This window comes from Varroa jacobsoni, unplaced genomic scaffold (assembly GCF_002532875.2).
Source record: "Varroa jacobsoni isolate VJ856 unplaced genomic scaffold, vjacob_1.0 scaffold_943, whole genome shotgun sequence".
Classification (NCBI taxonomy): domain Eukaryota; kingdom Metazoa; phylum Arthropoda; class Arachnida; order Mesostigmata; family Varroidae; genus Varroa; species Varroa jacobsoni.
The window spans coordinates 79113-96239 of NW_019213845.1; the positions used below are offsets into that span (position 1 = coordinate 79113).

Below are 17127 nucleotides of genomic sequence, written 5' to 3' on the forward strand. Positions count from 1 at the left end.
GTACATTAAAAGGATTGTCAAAGAAAAGGTTATTTAACTACGAAGGCCAGGTCAGCAAAAATATGCGCCTTAACTAGCAATATTTTTACGTGCCACGCTTAATAAGATGTCCAGGATGTACTCGTGCTGTAACCTTAAAATATATCGATTACGACTTTGCTTTAGCTTAGAGACCATGAGGTATGTTATTGTTTTTTTTTTTTTTATTATTATTATTATTATTGCTGCTATATTTGAAATTTAAGCTCTAGATAGTTTGTTGAATATTTAAAATGTTGCACTATTACTATTAATTCTTTTGAAGAGCAGGTATGTAGGTGAACATATCCACCACGTGGGCAGGCCATATTCATGTGCATAATGTATAGAAATTTTATTTAGAGGTCATTAGAAATCGCTGCAACATTTCCATGCCATACATATCGTCAACATAAATTGAACTGGAACTTTTAAGTGTGAAAGTCAGTTCTACAGATACGGTAGTACTTGTGCATCTTAAAAGCTAGATCGAAGGACTGAGAACATTGCACTAGCTTTGATCTGCTTAGGAAAAAATTGTAAACAAAGTAAATTAACTAACTAAGTTTTCAGGAAATTTCAAAAGAGGCATTGCCTATTTTTGTGATTCTGTATGATAAATGTGATAAAACAATGTAATCTTATCATTGTGTTCATTCTTCTGGGGAATGTGGTGCAGGTTTCTCTCGATGTTTTGCGGCTACGAACAGTTTGTGGTTCACCCTCCATCGGAGAAAAAGACGACTCCGGAAGAGTTATCACCGAACTTAGCTGATATTGAAAGTTGGCTTTCCAATAACCGGTAACTGGAGGCGGTCAATTTCCACTTCGTTACAATATTTACACTGCACTCCACGATATTCTTGTTTCATTAATATTTGCGGTAGTCGTTCACAATACGTTCACAGAGATACGTTCTATCTTTTTTCGTGTCCCATTTCCGATTATCATTTCAGAGAAACATCGCTACAGAATTTCGACAAGACCTCGTTCCTGTCAGATCAGCCTCAACAACATCTCGCTTTTTTGTCAAAGTTCATTGAGACGCAGATGTTTACTTCATTTATCGACGCCAAGGTCCTGCAGACGCAGCAAGAAACTGCCGATAAAAGCAGTGACGCTCATGGGCCAGAGAAGCAGTCAGCACCCTCGCCTACGCAAAATAATGACGCTGCCCACGATGACGTTCTTTTGGCAGCTAGAGATAATACTGGGACGCGTTTCGTCGCTATATTCGATACAAGATTACACGACTTCAAAGAAAAGCTCGGTGGGGAACTGTTGAGATATATTCGCTGTAATAGCTTTACCCAAAGTGCAAAGCCAATCGAACTCCGGTTGGCTTGTCCTGACATGGTCCTGCCAGCCCCGAAACGATCACAGGAGAGTATGGTGTATTCACAGCATAAGCAGGGAGTGTTCAATCATTGGACACTGAACAAGGGCTATCTCAACGGTACTGGGCCGACAGAATATAAGCGCCGGCGAAGCAGTGCCGATCGAGGCGATCGTGATGCGTACGGAGATCCACATTTAACAATACAACAGCAAAGAAGGCGCTCGTCAAAACAGCGGATAGTACAGGAGAACTCGTCGGCTGCACTGATCCGGCAGTCGAACTGGAAATTTGTCGAACAGTTGCTTAACGAATGTAAGCAAAAGACTAAGCGTATGTGTGTAGAGAAAATGGGCTACGCAGAAGCCGTTGAAATGGGCCATAAGCGAGCAAGTGACAACTGCAAGACGTCCACGATTGAAGAGAATACCCTCATTGGTTAGTAATGCTTTATAGCTTGTCATTTTTAGAGCAACCTTTTGCGAATTAGCTATGATAAATAAGTTATAAACTAGTCGTTGCTTATAACTAAAATCAGCAATTATTATTATTACATTTGCCATGTATTATTACATACCATGATCACCGTCCTCACTATTTAATATCATAGTACCTTAGAAGCGAGTACTGCTAACAGGGAAACGCTGTTTTTATCTCAGCTGGTCTATGCGATTTATTGGAGAGGATCTGGTCCCATGGGCTACAAACAAAGCAAGGAAAGTCCGCTTTATGGGCGCATCTGCAGAACTTTCTCGAGATTGAAGACGGCAAGCAGTCCGGAAAGGAGACAAATTACCTCAGTCCAGGTGTGTGTGATTTGCTGGAATGCTGCTGCTAATAGTTCAATTACTCGTTATCACTTAGATACTACTACGCAAGGCGCTTCGTAGTTTCAAGTATATTTACATTTTCCTTAATCTAGGAGGCGCTTTACTTAGAGGACAAATTTTAAATATAGTTGTTGTTTCGCAATAGTAGACCGGTACAACAATGAGTGTGACACTGCGGCGGGGCATAGGTCACTTTTTCCTAAACCACCATGTATTTATATCTTCCGGACGATGCTATGTTAGCACGTGACTACGAACTGTGTCAGACAAGTGATTACGCCCCAGGCCTCACGAAAACTTTGCGAGGCTTATCATGTGCTTACGTAATCTTTAGCGGATGAAATTTTCTGGGGCTCATCTGGCTAGTTGGCTATAAAGACTGTCCCGTGCATATATGTGGGTGGCCAAACGAATCCGATATTTGCCCACTCGATAACCACATTATCTATTAATCGTCCGGGTTGGACCTTAAAAAGCTCAGCTGAAACTTCAAGAGGATCCATGCGGCCTGCAGTCACTCTGTTCGAGTCCAAGATTGAAGTTCAGCATTGGCAGTGACTTGCTAATTGGATTGGCTAACGGTGGCGCGTCCCAAAATAACTCTTTGTCACCTTTGACATTCGTACGTCGCAGCTTTGGGAACTACGGCTTCCTGCGTAGTACGGCATAACATTCACAGTGAGGCATCCATACGATGAGGTGATGAGTATGAGCTGCATAGTAGCTGGACGGTATTCGAAGGGAACTAAAATATAGTTTGAGAAAAGGTTAACGCGCAGACGGAGTCGTCAGCTAGAAATGTTTTGGGATTGCTACCCGGACACTTCCGTAGGCGTTGGAGGCGAGGAAAAAAAATACTGCATAGCGTTAGCGCTCATATTGGACTTTCATATATGAACAATGTGAGCATTTACGCGTCGCAGCTTTTTTGAAATTTCCACATGTTTGAGAAGAATAGGTGCGCATATGCTAGAATTTTTTTCTAGGAGTTGCTAGAGATCACGTTTTTGGACATGGAAAGGGGTATACTAGAGTCCCATGTATAGGCGCTTTAGAGCCTGTGCTAACTGTCAAATAACTAAGGTATAAGAGAGAAGCTAAGGTAGACCGAAAACGTGTAGATACGCCACAAGGAAACCAGTGAAGACTCACGAGGTAGACGATCAGTGAAATCCCTTAGAGAGTGAAAAAAACAGGTACCCAACCTCACACAGATATTGGAAATACTGAACTCGAATAGAGTTCTGTTCCTGTCCTGGTTCCAGTAGAATTCAAACTACAGGTGATCACGAAGTTGAGTCGCAGTTGGAGTAAGCCCCAAGGGTGCAAACATACCTGGAAGCCAAATATAACCTGACTACCCAGATGACATATGTACGTTGGAAGTGGCGCTGACTGTTCAGTCCCTGATTTTAATTTATCCACTGGTTTCATAACATAATGGAATCGACATTTGTTTTGCTGGCTCTTTGGAGAAGGTTAAGGTTGTAGGAGCGACTGGCTTGGCCAGTGAAGAAACAGGCGTTCTAGAAATCCGTCCTTGCTTGGGTGTCATTGAATATCCTTTGCATTAAAAGTTTGCGCAGCTAGGTAGACGTTGATTTTTCCAGTATTTTACTGTTCTTGCGCCAGTGATCTCTAACGACGCCGAACCCAGGCCCACAACTAGCCCGGGTATATTTTAAACACCTATTGAGTAATTACGCTAGTATCATATCCATAATTATCACCAGATCGATATCTAACTTGCTATGAATCGTTCCCTGGACTCGAATCGGTCCTTTATATATTGGTCTATAATAGTTCTGACAATGAATCCTATATATTGTACGCTCCGCTCGTAGTACGTACATCTATAGAACGATTTCGTCGAAACGCAAATAAACACCCATCGTTGAATTACTAACGCTACTAATTGTAACTAACAAAAGACTCGCTTCGATCTGTTTATTGTTCTCGTTTTTGGCATTGATCGGCAATCATTCTAAACAATTGAAAATCTGTCTATTGACATCACCTGCCGCTGCTGCTGCTGCTGCTGCTGCTGTATATGTCCTGTTGGTCTACATTTCGCGACTCGTATACGCTCACCTTCTCTGTGCGCTCCCGCTATTGGTATCACCGTTAACATACATAATCTCTAAAAATATTTAACCATTACATAATGAACTCTACAAAAACGAATATGTGTGTCAATTATAATACATCATGACCCCTTTGCTGTCGCCCCTGTTGGCATTTCATTGTGACCCCACATCAACGCTTGTCTGCATTTTCCGTAACCCGTAACTATAATGCAAACGAACATATCTACTCACGCGACCAAATCCGTGACGACGATTGACACTCAAACCATCAAGCTCTTGCGTGGTGTGCGCTTCATAGCCGGGTTGACTGTATGTAATATTCTAAGCATTATCTAGATTGTCAAGCATTATGGTATCGTGTTCTCTCGTTGGCGCTTAATTCGTCCGCTTCGTGTATTTAAAAACCATGCACCTACCTACAACCACTGTCGCGCTTGTGAAATTCGTAGAGATATGTTGTACGATTGCTAGCTTATATTTTGCTATCGTAACCGAATAGCTGGAGGCAGGGCAGCCTGCGACCGTTATGCCTACCTGTACAAGGACCCTGTGCAGGATCGGTTAGGATGATTACGTTTTTGAGGCGTTTTCACCACTTATGCTGTTATCGCCTTTATTTGATAGAGGGCATGATGACTATTAAATAGCATGCAAGTAGTACCGCCGTAGACGTCGTTTCGCAGAACTGCTTGTTACTTCCGGCTTGCACGGCGCCTAGTGCTGTGACACTCCTTATATTTCTTATGGTAGTTTTTCTAGTAGTTAAGCTGTTGGGCACTGCTACAGAAGGTTGGTGTGACAACATCCAAAAAAACATGGCGCTTTGACAAGACCCGAGAACCTCCTTCCTAGTTTTCGGCGAACAAGGAAATTTCTATTAGAAATTCGTTGATATTATTTCTTCGTGGTATTGTTAAATTTTTTTTTTGGTTCTTTTTTTGATGTCCCTCTCAGCTGACCTGCGTCTGGACGTAGACGCTGCCATATGCCAGAACAATATATTTCCCACCGACTTAGAGAGAAACGACGTCTTTCTCGTGCCCATTACGTCAGAAACTATGACGAATATCTAGTTGAAAATCTCCTATTTTGGTGGCTTAAGAAGCGGAACTTCGCAGTTTGTCGTTGTTTTACATTTGTTAACGATAACTCTATTGCATATCACGCGGCAATGTAGGGTCTACTGAATGACGAAACAGCCAGTAAGTTCTTCTGTTAAACAATTGTTTCCTTCCCTCTATTAAGGGCCTACTTTACAACTTCTCAGTAAACTACTTCTAGTTATTAGTTGACTCTCGGTCTGAGCAGATGCCGGCTTTATTTGATTTTACGGATTGTGTCAAAAGGTCGTCTCATCGAACCCATATCTATTGAACACTTAGTACGCTATAGTAAAATTTCTGATGATATTTTACAGTCTGTCGATTTTATGATAACATTAGTAAAAATGACAAACGGTTCTGTTACTTTTCGGCTAACAAAATTTTATTTCAGCTTATAATAGAAAGAGCATTTTTCATATCGCTAATTCGGATTAGTTGGTTCGTTTACCGTTTATTTATTTGGCCTTGGGTGTTTATATGTGTTATCCATGTTACCGCTTTAGTTGGTCGTCATAGAATGGGGTCCGCCGCATTGCTTCCCGGCACACTCCTATCCACGATTGACACTTCAAACGAAAGAAAAGCTGAGCAGGAAAATCAACGGTCAACCACCAATTTTGATAAAGGCCAAAATTCGGCTTCGGCTAAAACTTCTGTTATCACGAAAAATCCACGAAGTCCACAGCAACAGCAAATTACGAATCAGTCACAAACAAATTCGAAAAGTTTTGACTACTACGTTGAAGGCTTAATCTCAAGGACCATTTGGGCTTTGGGAGAGAAAATCTTTCCGTTAATCGGTAAGCGTGAGCGTTCTGTGTAGGTTTTTGACTGCGACATCTGAGAGCTGCTAAAAAGGAGTGATTGAGGAATGCTTTTCTACACGGTTTAGAACGCCTGAAACAATTAATTGTGCCTATAAGGTTTTCTTAGTGGTCCTGCATCCACACTACCCGAACGTAAACGCTTTTGCACCTTTGCTTTAGTGAATGAATGCTATTACACTTTCTGTCAATACTATAGGTTCGAGATGATTTTTACCACGGCGCTTGCGTTAAAACTTTAGAATGTTTTACTCTTGTCCGAAACGAATTACCTATACCATTAACATGTTTTATCTATTGATAATTGTGTTGTTGCATCATCACTCGCACGGCAATTCCGTCCACTGCTTTCCTTAGAAATTGCAACCAGTATTCTAGTTATTTCAACAAACTACACGATGCACGAAAGATTGATTTTGTTTTTTTTTTTAGTTAGGCTCCCTAACATGTTTGTCCTAGGAGAGATATCTTGACCGATTTAGATTCAGTTATTGTGAAAAGCTGAGACTGCATACGCAATAGTAACGGTCGATTTCCATCTACCATAGCTCATTATGCCTCTCGTAAAACATATCCAAAGAATACATTTGAGAAATACGCGAAAAGAAAGCGTGAGAATGACAACCTTTCGAGCGTCGATTCAGTCAGAATTTTTTTGTAGAGTTGGCCCGAGTCAAGATCTCTTTTCCCAAGGAAGTGAGCTGCACCATCCCATTACCTTTTCAGTGCGACCATCTAGAAAAGGCTTTTCTAACTGTACCACCTACAATGCTTTTCGCCGGTTTCTGCCTTCGACGTCCTCCCGTGATTATATCATCGCCTTTTTTGACCTCCGTGTACTTCACCGTATTTCATGATGCGGTTCGGCCCTTTGGCCTTTCGACACGGAACTCGTCACAGATCTATCATCAGCAACGGATCTCAGCTCGGAGGAGTCGATGGGCAGTGGAAACAAAGGGTCGCGTTTTGCAACCATGAACTCGTTACCGACCAATTCGTTATTCAGTTCATCAGTCGGCGGAGCCCGTGACAGAGATAGCAGGGACAAAAATCGAAGGGGCTTGGCCAGGACGGCGGCGTCGTCTTCCGCGCCACCAAGGAGGCACTCAGCTACGCCGTCACTCGGTAATTCGCTCATCGACGATTTGCTCTAATCTATCAAATGCATGCTATCCTCAATAATTATTGCGGTTGAATCATTTGTACTCTAATTGAGAAGCGTGAAATACGTTACTTCAGCTCCGCCCCAAGTACGTGTTCTGTAACTTGGATCCAAATGAAAAGAACTCTACGCATTACAGCCTATGGCATAACCGTATCTTAGATGTCATTGCTTAGCATAAGCAACTATCGGCAAAAGTGACTTGTCACTTCGTTTTCAAAAGATTCCGTTTATCTCATAGTGCATGGGTCCTCTTTCTCTAGCCTAAGACCCGCGTTGTTGACAGGCTTACTTTATCACATGTATATTATAAACTGGTAGAACTGGAGCGTTAGACGAAGTTTTCAGATGGCATTATAGGGAAAAATAATCATATAATAATAATAATAATTCGGCTTTATGAACAGCAGTCTATCGTTTTCGGAATTTGAACCAAGACAAACTCTATCCAATCTATCGGCTGTACTTTTGTTAGAGATCGACGACCTACACCAAAAAATTTGAGGAAAACTTTTGTGGGGCAAACTGAAAGATTCTTAGTAATGTTTGAATCAAAAAAAGCTCGAAAATTCATTAAAAATGTTGAAAAAAAGAAACTAACAGTTGTTTCAAAGAGGAGAATATAAATTCTAAATAGAGCTTCAATGGTTAGTATTCGTTAGTTTTTGGCCGTTTGACACTCGTTTTGTCTCCTGGGTCGTTCGGCTTCAAGAAACTTTCGGCCTGCTAGGGGCCTAAAATCTAATTATCTTGGGATCACGTGGCATATTTAGCACGCGGTCACGTGGAGCGACACCTTAATGTCTTTACACCTACCACCATTGCCCTGTGTAGGGTTACTATTAAAAATAACTTTGTGAATTAGTGAAGCGATATATTGAACAAACGTGAATCAGTAGTGAAATTTTTAGTACATACATACATACATATATACATACAGCGTAGCTGAAATATCTATTTTTGTTTGGGAATCAGTCTGACAAACAAAGTATGAGAAAAATTATCACTTTAGACGCTCCACCCACATATTATATATATATATATATATATATATAGAATTTTTCATGTGTCATATATGCGGAGGTGCGTTTAGGTGACCCAATCGCCCCTTTGGCAGCTTCCTTAGCCAACGATATCCGGTTCGTCCAGGCAATGGAAGAGGTGAAAACAGACATTGGATTTGCTCGCGCATGGGTACGGCTCAGCCTCGAAAAGAAGTGCCTTTCGAAACATCTTAAAACACTTCTGTCAAATCAAGAGCTGCTCAGGCAAGTACAAAGAAGAATGAAGTATGTGCCAGTACACCTCACTCGAGCGCGTACAAACACTGATGCTTTTATTATTTATTCAACAAATAAGGAACATTTCATGTTGCCTGTGACTCAGTTTCGAAACTATATTATGCACATGCTAAGGTGAACAAATACATAACTTAATTTTTGAGAAGCTTGTTCCAGCGGTCAATTTGGATTTTTCGTTAATGTGTTGATCCAACGAAATGTTACTACGCTATGAACCTAGTCCTCGTCCCTTTGAAAGCCTTAGGCTCGGAAGACGAGCAAATGATCGTGTTATTGTTCCCATCACGACACAGGATGCGCTTATATGCTAATTCGATCTAAGCCTTGCAGGAATCTTTACAAGCGTCATGCGTTCCTACGTTCGGATGACGAGAAGGAGTACTTCGTGCATTATTTACTCACGCTGAATGCGCTTGATTACACGTGCTTCACAACGAGTTACGTTCTCACCGTCTTGCCCTACCGGGTAACAATTTTCCCGACGCGGAAACACCACAGCCAGACCACGCAGTCAAATCTGTGGGTCACCGTTAGCGGTACACTGGCGCATACCGACAAGCCGCTCCACATCCCTAAACCGAGCTTCGAAATAGTCTTTAAGGTAACTCGAAATCGAATACATTGCTGCATAATGCTGCCATGTGTTAAACATTGTTTAGCGCTGATCCGTAGCGTCGATGATAATATTAGATCGTGTAATTAATAATCGTTCTTCGTTTTTATGGCTTAATTACTCGATGCAGGCCCGGAACCTGGGAACGTTAACAACAATGCGCGTAGGTTACGATGGTACAGGACTTAATCCGAAGACTACCATTGAGAACGTTCTTGTTCGTAATGAGCTGACCGGGCAATGCGTGCGTTTTCCAGCGGGCAAATGGCTTGGCAGGGGACTCGATGATCTATCTACTGAGAGACTTCTTATTGCCGGTAAGACAAAAACGGTTGGTTTTTTAATGGCTCTGCCTTGTCAACCTGTTATCGTTTTGCTTCGAAACGAAAACAATATATGTGCGTACTTTCTGAGTTGGCTAGTTCTTTTCAACTTATTCCTATCGCTCTATGACCTGAAATAATTTGAATTAATTAACCTGTTAATTTGATAATTATTCATATGCCTGTATCTGATTTTAACTGAAAAATCACATACATTAATTAAATAAAATGAGGAGGTCGTAAAACCGTTCCTTTTCTTTGCATATTTCACACGTTCTCTCTGTTCAGGTTGACTGCAGTGTCAGCTCGGTGTATGTTTACGTTTTGAACCCACCAACACGTACCTTTGTACACCTTTTCCAACCGTGCCCCATCACCTAAGAAAAGCTATTCTCTCCATAATTCTAATCTAGATTTTTAATGAAATTCAATCAATGTCATAAAGTTTGATGACGAGTTAAACTTGTAAAAAAAAAGCTGACAAGTGGTCAGACTGGTTGTTAGCAGTAGGCGTAATGTTAATCGTGCGTATGTAACTTTTTTATCGCAAATCCGTACAGGAGCATCCGACATCTTACCGTTCCAATTATGCCACATGCGGTGCCATTAGAATCATTTTCATTGATGATTTGACCGGCATTTATTTTTCCTGTCCCTACTATTTTTTAGAACATCTAGCTTTGGGCATGCCTGAAACAGAAATTTATGAGTTGTGCAGGAGCACCACGCGTCCTGGATCTCCATCTTTTCCGCGCAGATCATCCGATCCAAAAATCACCGTACAGGTATGATGGTCGACGATAGCACAACACACATTACATTGCAGGCTAATATATGCTATAGTTAGGAATCTAACGAATACACTATTTTTGCTCATAGATTTTTCGCTCGAAATTAATGGGAAAAGTGCTGCCAAGGTGATTGAACATGTATAGGAAAGTATCCAGAAATCCACTCCCTTTTTATCTAGCTAGCGTAGAAAAGGTACTTCAGTGAGTGTTGCTTTATTAAATTTAATATGTTTGTTTAAATTATAGGAAGTCCAGCAGTTGGTAAATGATGCTGTGGTCACGATTGTCAAACATCACCATCGCCCGCAGAATGAAAAGTCCACCTTGACAGCGTTACTCTGCGGAGAATTTGGCCTGGTTTACGCGCTTGATAAACTCTTCAACTTCGGCTTCAAGGTTTGTTCCAAACGTAACGTAAAAGCTTAAAGTAATACTGCGTCCTGTTACGGAGAATTTTCAGAAGAAAGAAGAGAAATTTCCAGGAAATGTGTGATTTACCGGTTCGGTATTCGTGTACAATCGGATAGTAGGACGCATTTTTGTTAATACCTAGACAAAACGCGAAGTCTTTGGGGGTTTCCAGAGCTTTCACTTTTATAGCAGAGGATAGAAACGGGTTATTTATACATTCACGTGTTAGCTTGCGCTTTTGTGACCGGTTGTGTGATTTACGAAAACTCTGTAGCTACAATATCATCTGTCTTAACAAGTTGTGAATGATTGTTTGTTTTAGGAGTATATATATATATATACATATATCATTATATATATATATATATATAATGGGGGACCAATAACAATTGTTATAGCTTTATTTATAATACTTCGTATAAGTTATCGTTTATTTTGGACTTCTAGTAGTACTTTCAGATACAACAAAAATAGATAGATGCCATTGTGTGGTATTTTCTATTGCGTTAATAACATATGATCATGTTTAACAGCAAACTATGATCCAGCGACCTATTCTGGTGAGTTACACACATTTTCCTATTTAGCTCTTATGTACATGTTTAAATGTTGACTAAACTAAACAAGATTGACGCTGAGGAAAAACTGATGTTACGTTTCCAATTGTGAAACAAGCAGGATATATATATCAATCTCCTTTTTCTCGTTTTGCCTAACCTTTTTCATTATAGTGAAAAATGGGCGTAACCAAAATAAATAGGTAATTTCAACAAAGATCACCTTTATCTGTGTCTCTGTTCCTCTAGTCTCAAGCTGTATTTAGATGAGATGTTACATTTTGGAAAAAAATATCACTGCAGTGGTGGGAATTGAATTCATTGTACCGTATCTAATCAACTATTTGTACCTTTTACAATATAGGGAGTTCGTGGGCCTCGACATCTATTTTTGTGGGATTTTTTCTTGAGGGTTCAAGAATTCTTCGAAGAGTTTCTCTCTGAAAATGAATCGGTACTGGATGCAAAGAATCGTGATGAGCATTTCAACGTAATGAACGGTTACATTAACATTGTTTCAAAAATTGAAAAAGCCGCGGCGCATACCGTCGGCAAAGATCAACGATTCCAGGTGGGATGATGACGCATAAATATTATCAGAGATCAATACAGTCGTTGATTATACCAATTATTATCTAGTTAGATAATAGATAGTATATTATAATATCCTTAGAAGATCGCTTTTTGGTCGATCTATAGTGTTTTTTATTTACTATATATAAGACAGACGAAAATATTCAATGTAATTGAAGCATGATTGCTTGTTTTATACCGAATTTAGCGAATCTTATCATAAATTTATCGTAAATTGTTGCCCTGCCCTATTCCCTAGGCGTTTATCTGCTTCGCCTTGCGGGAACGCTTTCTTCATCGAATGATGGTGCACGTCGCCTCAACACCGGTAACTTCTCAGATGTTCGACGAGCAGTCTTTCCTGCGAGACTCCTCCCTGCTAACCTTCCTCGTCCAAATGCTCGAAAACCTGGTGCAGGTCGACTTCGCAGATATTGAAGAAGCCATCACTCTTAACGTGCTCTAGTCAGCGAACGAAGGAAAAAACGATATGAACGGGAAAAAAAAAAAATGTTAATGAAGCCTGTGGAACAGAATGCCTGTTATAATTAACATATGATCGATGTGGCATTGAAAGGTCCGCGTTTGGTCAGGGTACGATGCAACAATACCTATGAACAGCAGCTGACATAACAACAATAAGAGATAGAAAAATCGAACAAAATCTTCGACAACGAGTAGGTGAAAAGCAGTACCACAGTCGAGATTTCTCGCTAGAGTCCTCACGCCCGCTTTGCATTCGTATCCTCCTAAGCATTTTGGGCCTCCTGATGATACTGGTGTTGTGGCCATGTTTTTCAAGCTAAATTTGTTCGAGTTGTATTTTTCTATAGGCAAATCACTCAAGCGCGCTGTGGTAATCTAACAACCGGTATCGCCATTTAGCTGATCTTCGTTTCCCCTTCCTGGAGTAAATCAATGTTTAGTTAATTCGTTCCAGCTAAGGGAACGTCGGATTGAATATGCGGAATGAATGGAGCTTATCTAGAACAAAACCAATCTACCTAGAACAGAATTTCTAGCCAAACGCTGCCATTATGCGTATCGTCACTACTTTTGATGTTATGAAATAGCTTATTACACAAAAACCTGTGAAATCGCTGCCCAGTGTGAAGAGCAACTTTCGTGGGGATGCAATCCAGTAAATTGTTTCCGAAATTTCTTCGAAGACCAAGCGGGAGCACAAGAATATTACGGCTATAAGGCTGGAATAAAGGTTTAAGCAGCAGCAAACGCTTATGACGACCTAAATGGATTCTCATCTTGTTAAAGTAAACATTTAGCGGTTTACATAATTGTATGGCAACTTCATGGATAAGTCACTGGTTTCTTTTTTGGTCAAGCTGATAACTGCGAATGCTAATGCAGAGAGTGGGATTTTTCAGAGAAGGCTTCAAACAAGGTCAGAGATGGTAAACACATTTTCCTGTCACAGGTCAGACGCAAGAATACGTGTCGTACTGTGGACCGCATTAATCCACGTATATCGCGGCTGGGATACGGACACACGATTCCGTGTCGCGCAACACCTGACTTGTACGCGATAACAGCTGTATGTAAATAAGCGCTGTGTTCTTATGTCTGCCTGACAAAGCAGAGCGGCCGTCAGTAAAAATTAGAGCTCTTCAGATGACCTTGCGCAAGGTCGTCTCAAAAGTTTGGTCTATTGGCACTCCGGGCTGCAGCTTGCGAACAACGTTGACGCGACCCGACCCGACCCGACCCGACGTATCGCAGGATAGCCGTTTGTCGTACTAGAAGACACTATGAGTATTAATGAGATCTCTTGATAAATAGACAAACGCGCATACGTACTGACAGAAGTCACCTCATTTTTTTTAGCGAGTGTGGCTATCTCTTTATTCTGAGGGTCGGAGAGCAGCACACGTACGTATTCATTGGCTTGTTTCCAATTGTGGTTTTCTCGTACGAAGCGAAACTTGGGGGCAATTGATGTTTACAATTTGTCAGATTAAAGGCTGGGTTACACACACAAAATTGATGGTAAATACGACGAGTGAGAGAAAAAGGTACTAAGATTTATATGAAGCAGGGTAGGGTAACATGTTATTTTGTGGAGGTGCACATAGTAGGATATTTTGTTGGGACGAGACAAATGATACGAAAAAGCACACGCTAACATTTTGATTTTTAGAAGGTATTTCAAATCGACCGCGCTGTTAAGTAGCTTGAGAATCTGTAGGTGGCTGTAACCAGAATGGAAGAGGGCGCATCGTTGATGCCGTACGTAATTAGCGATTCAAAAATTCGCGCGTGAATCTTGGTCGATTTGATTTTTGAATTTCAGTTGTTTTGACTTTCGATCGTGGTCTGTGATCCTTCACAGCGTGCCTCTCCATACTGTTTTGATCTAGGTGCTTTTTTTGAGCACTTATAAGGTGAATGGCTATTATTATTATCATTTGCAAATGCCAAGATTATCTGTACGCCGTTTGAGTAGTCCATCTAGAAGATGCTGACGAGTAAATCCACTGTTCTGTCTTTTTGAGCGCCCAAACTTGCCTAAAACGTAGTATAGAGTTTATTGTCAAACAAAATATTCTTGCAAAGCATCATTAATTATAGTTATGATTACGAAAAAGTGGTATATAGCCTGATCAATACGATCTAACAAAACCTGTACAATACTCGTCCTGTCTTAAAAGGAGATTAACTAACAGTTTCATTTGCCAACTAGCTGCCCTAGGATTTGTCTACTGTCTCGTTATGATGACACCTAGTTAGACATGTAAAAATAAACGTTGAAATAATAATATTGTTATAAATCTTATTATTGATATACTTCAGACCAAAAATTCAAGCACGCAGAATGGCATCTGGATTGCCAATACAATGGATAGCGGTTCCGTGACCGGTCATAGTTGCCTGGTTCAGCTTTAGTAACATATTGAAGGTTAACAAACGCGCATTGATAATGACGCTCTGCCCAGGGATTATTGTGTTATCATATTCTGAGACTGACCTTTTATTGCTGTCAAATGTACATAAATGGCTATACAGTGTATCTCTGTACATCTGTACACACAAATAACAAATTACCAGCCCCCTTCCCTGTGAGAGATTACTCACTATGTCTATAACCAATACACCAGAGCGCGAGAAGCTAAGAAATTTTCGACGAATTTTTGTTGGATGGGAGGCCAGTTTAATTAAGTATTGCACACAGAGGCGTATACTTGTTTCTTTGTGTTATATGACAAAAATATATAAATAGAAAATGGAAATATTTATAAAAACAGTTACTCAATAAGCCCAAATATGGTGTTGTTATGCTATTTCGATGCTTCATCCAAACTGAACAAACGAGAAGCGAGGAAAGCTGACGTAAAGTTGAGTGATCCTGTTTGAACGTGGGTGTAATGAGCTCGAGAATAGTTTATTTATTCGATGCCGTACTTTTAGTTTCACTAGTACTAGCCGGAATAATAGAAGTTTCATATAGAAATATTCAAACACGATCACATGGCGTTTCGTTAACAAGTCGATAGGAGCCCGTAAGTTCATATGTGTAGTATCTACGTGGCTGTATGCAAATGTGAGTAAACTGAGACGGATGTGACACACATGCCTATCACAATTATATGTGTATGGGTATTTTTTGGAAAACTACCAACTGCTTTGCCCATCCTTCCCGCCATACCGTAGACCCAAGTTTCATATGACGGTGTTTTCTAAAAAAAAAAAATCGCACAAAACGAGGGCCCTTGCCTCGAAACCCCTAAATACTTACATATGTGAGGACTTTGTGGAGGGATGCTGCGTAGCCCATAAGCGGAGCAGTAAGCGAAACTGCACAGGTAATCCACAAGCAGCTCCGTCAAACTGAGCATGTCTGAGCCAGTGAAAAAGGAATATCCATTGTTTTTATTAAAAATTATACTTTTTCTATTTGTAATAATTAAATGATACAATACTTTGTCAGATGCTCGTCGGCATTCGATGGCTAAAATTCTTAAGAAAGGTAGAATTCGATAATACTTTGTTGACCCTAATAATGTATATTATGGCTGAGTGCGATTACGAAAATTACCTTATGGTAGCGTTTTTCGGATAACTGCGTGACTAATTCCCCGAACTCGGTGATAAAATTTTTCCATTCAGCAAAGCCCTACGAATGACTCGATACGACGCAATAATCAATCACCGGTGGAATAGTCTGCTTTTATACTTCATTCCTCCCCCGCTATACCCCTCCCCATAAACCCATACAATATGCCCACACCAACTAATAGAGGTACGTTCAATTGTCGATCACAACTAATACGATCGATACGTAGCTGTGTGATTGAATAGGTCTTGCAATATCTCATTGTGCATATTGTTGTCAAACAGTGTCATCGCTTTTTTCTCACCTACCGTCAACTTCTGGCCAATAGTTTCTTGAGCTCTAAGCATGACGCGTTTGAGCACATGTAACTGGGCCTTTTTGCTAAAACCCAGCAACAAATTCTGCGCAATTGTAACTGCATGTATGATTTTAGCTTGCGGCTAAGCTGGTGCACACATGGGTACAATATCTAATACTATAAATGGAAGGCAACGCCAATAAGAATAGTGATTTCGTCAGGACGATAGTATTATTTACTGTTCACAAAGGTAATCTGGCAAGGGTCTTGTCCTATACATGCATTCTAGCCCCACTTTGACCCTGTCTCATTCATATAAGTGTCAATAGAGCATATATTATTAATGTACAGGCGACGCTGTGTATATCTGCTTCTGTAAATCATACACAATAGTAAAATTACTAATGCATATTAAAAACGCAGCTTGTATCTATCAAATGCCTAAAGTAATAATTGCTAACAATTAGGTTCTAATAATTGTTTTCGAAGTTGTCTCAAGAGAGGCTGTTTGCCCCCATCGATCCAATACGGGTTATGTAAATAGATCGTTGTTGTTTAGAAATAGGGAATTAGGAAGCCGAATTTACAGCCCAAACGAATGTTTTGCTAATGCTCACTGCTGTTTTCGACATTGTCCGTACTACCAGGTGAACTACTTTTAACCAGCATACAAGAAGCGTTTAAATAGCATATAATGCCGACAACCCGTTACGTATTCAAACTAATTTCTATCGCTTCAGGGACAACATCTCCTTTAATAGAGATATGGACTCTGAGAAAATTAGCCCTATGAATATACAAATATAAACATGTCTTCAAGTGCCAAATAAG

At 40.4% G+C, this 17127-nt stretch overlaps 1 protein-coding gene across 4 annotated transcripts in view; it reads left to right on the forward strand.

Annotated features, from left to right (window-relative positions):
- pns (DENN domain containing pinstripe) overlaps positions 1–14705 on the forward strand; it is a 34864-nt gene extending 20159 nt beyond the window's left edge. The window contains exons 12-25 of one of the 4 annotated variants that reach the window (XM_086970394.1): positions 698–820; positions 975–1792; positions 2014–2160; positions 4545–4580; positions 5878–6174; positions 7099–7323; positions 8454–8628; positions 8992–9262; positions 9405–9591; positions 10267–10382; positions 10635–10784; positions 11333–11359; positions 11721–11927; positions 12189–14705. In XM_086970394.1, the coding sequence (XP_086826520.1) occupies positions 698–820; positions 975–1792; positions 2014–2160; positions 4545–4580; positions 5878–6174; positions 7099–7323; positions 8454–8628; positions 8992–9262; positions 9405–9591; positions 10267–10382; positions 10635–10784; positions 11333–11359; positions 11721–11927; positions 12189–12395 (2986 nt within the window). In that variant the 3' untranslated portion in view covers positions 12396–14705. The remainder of the gene's footprint in view (positions 1–697; positions 821–974; positions 1793–2013; positions 2161–4544; positions 4581–5877; positions 6175–7098; positions 7324–8453; positions 8629–8991; positions 9263–9404; positions 9592–10266; positions 10383–10634; positions 10785–11332; positions 11360–11720; positions 11928–12188) is intronic. The other 3 variants (XM_022841681.2, XM_022841680.2, XM_022841682.2) reach the window with 3 other exon arrangements.
- Positions 14706–17127: the final 2422 nt, after the last annotated feature.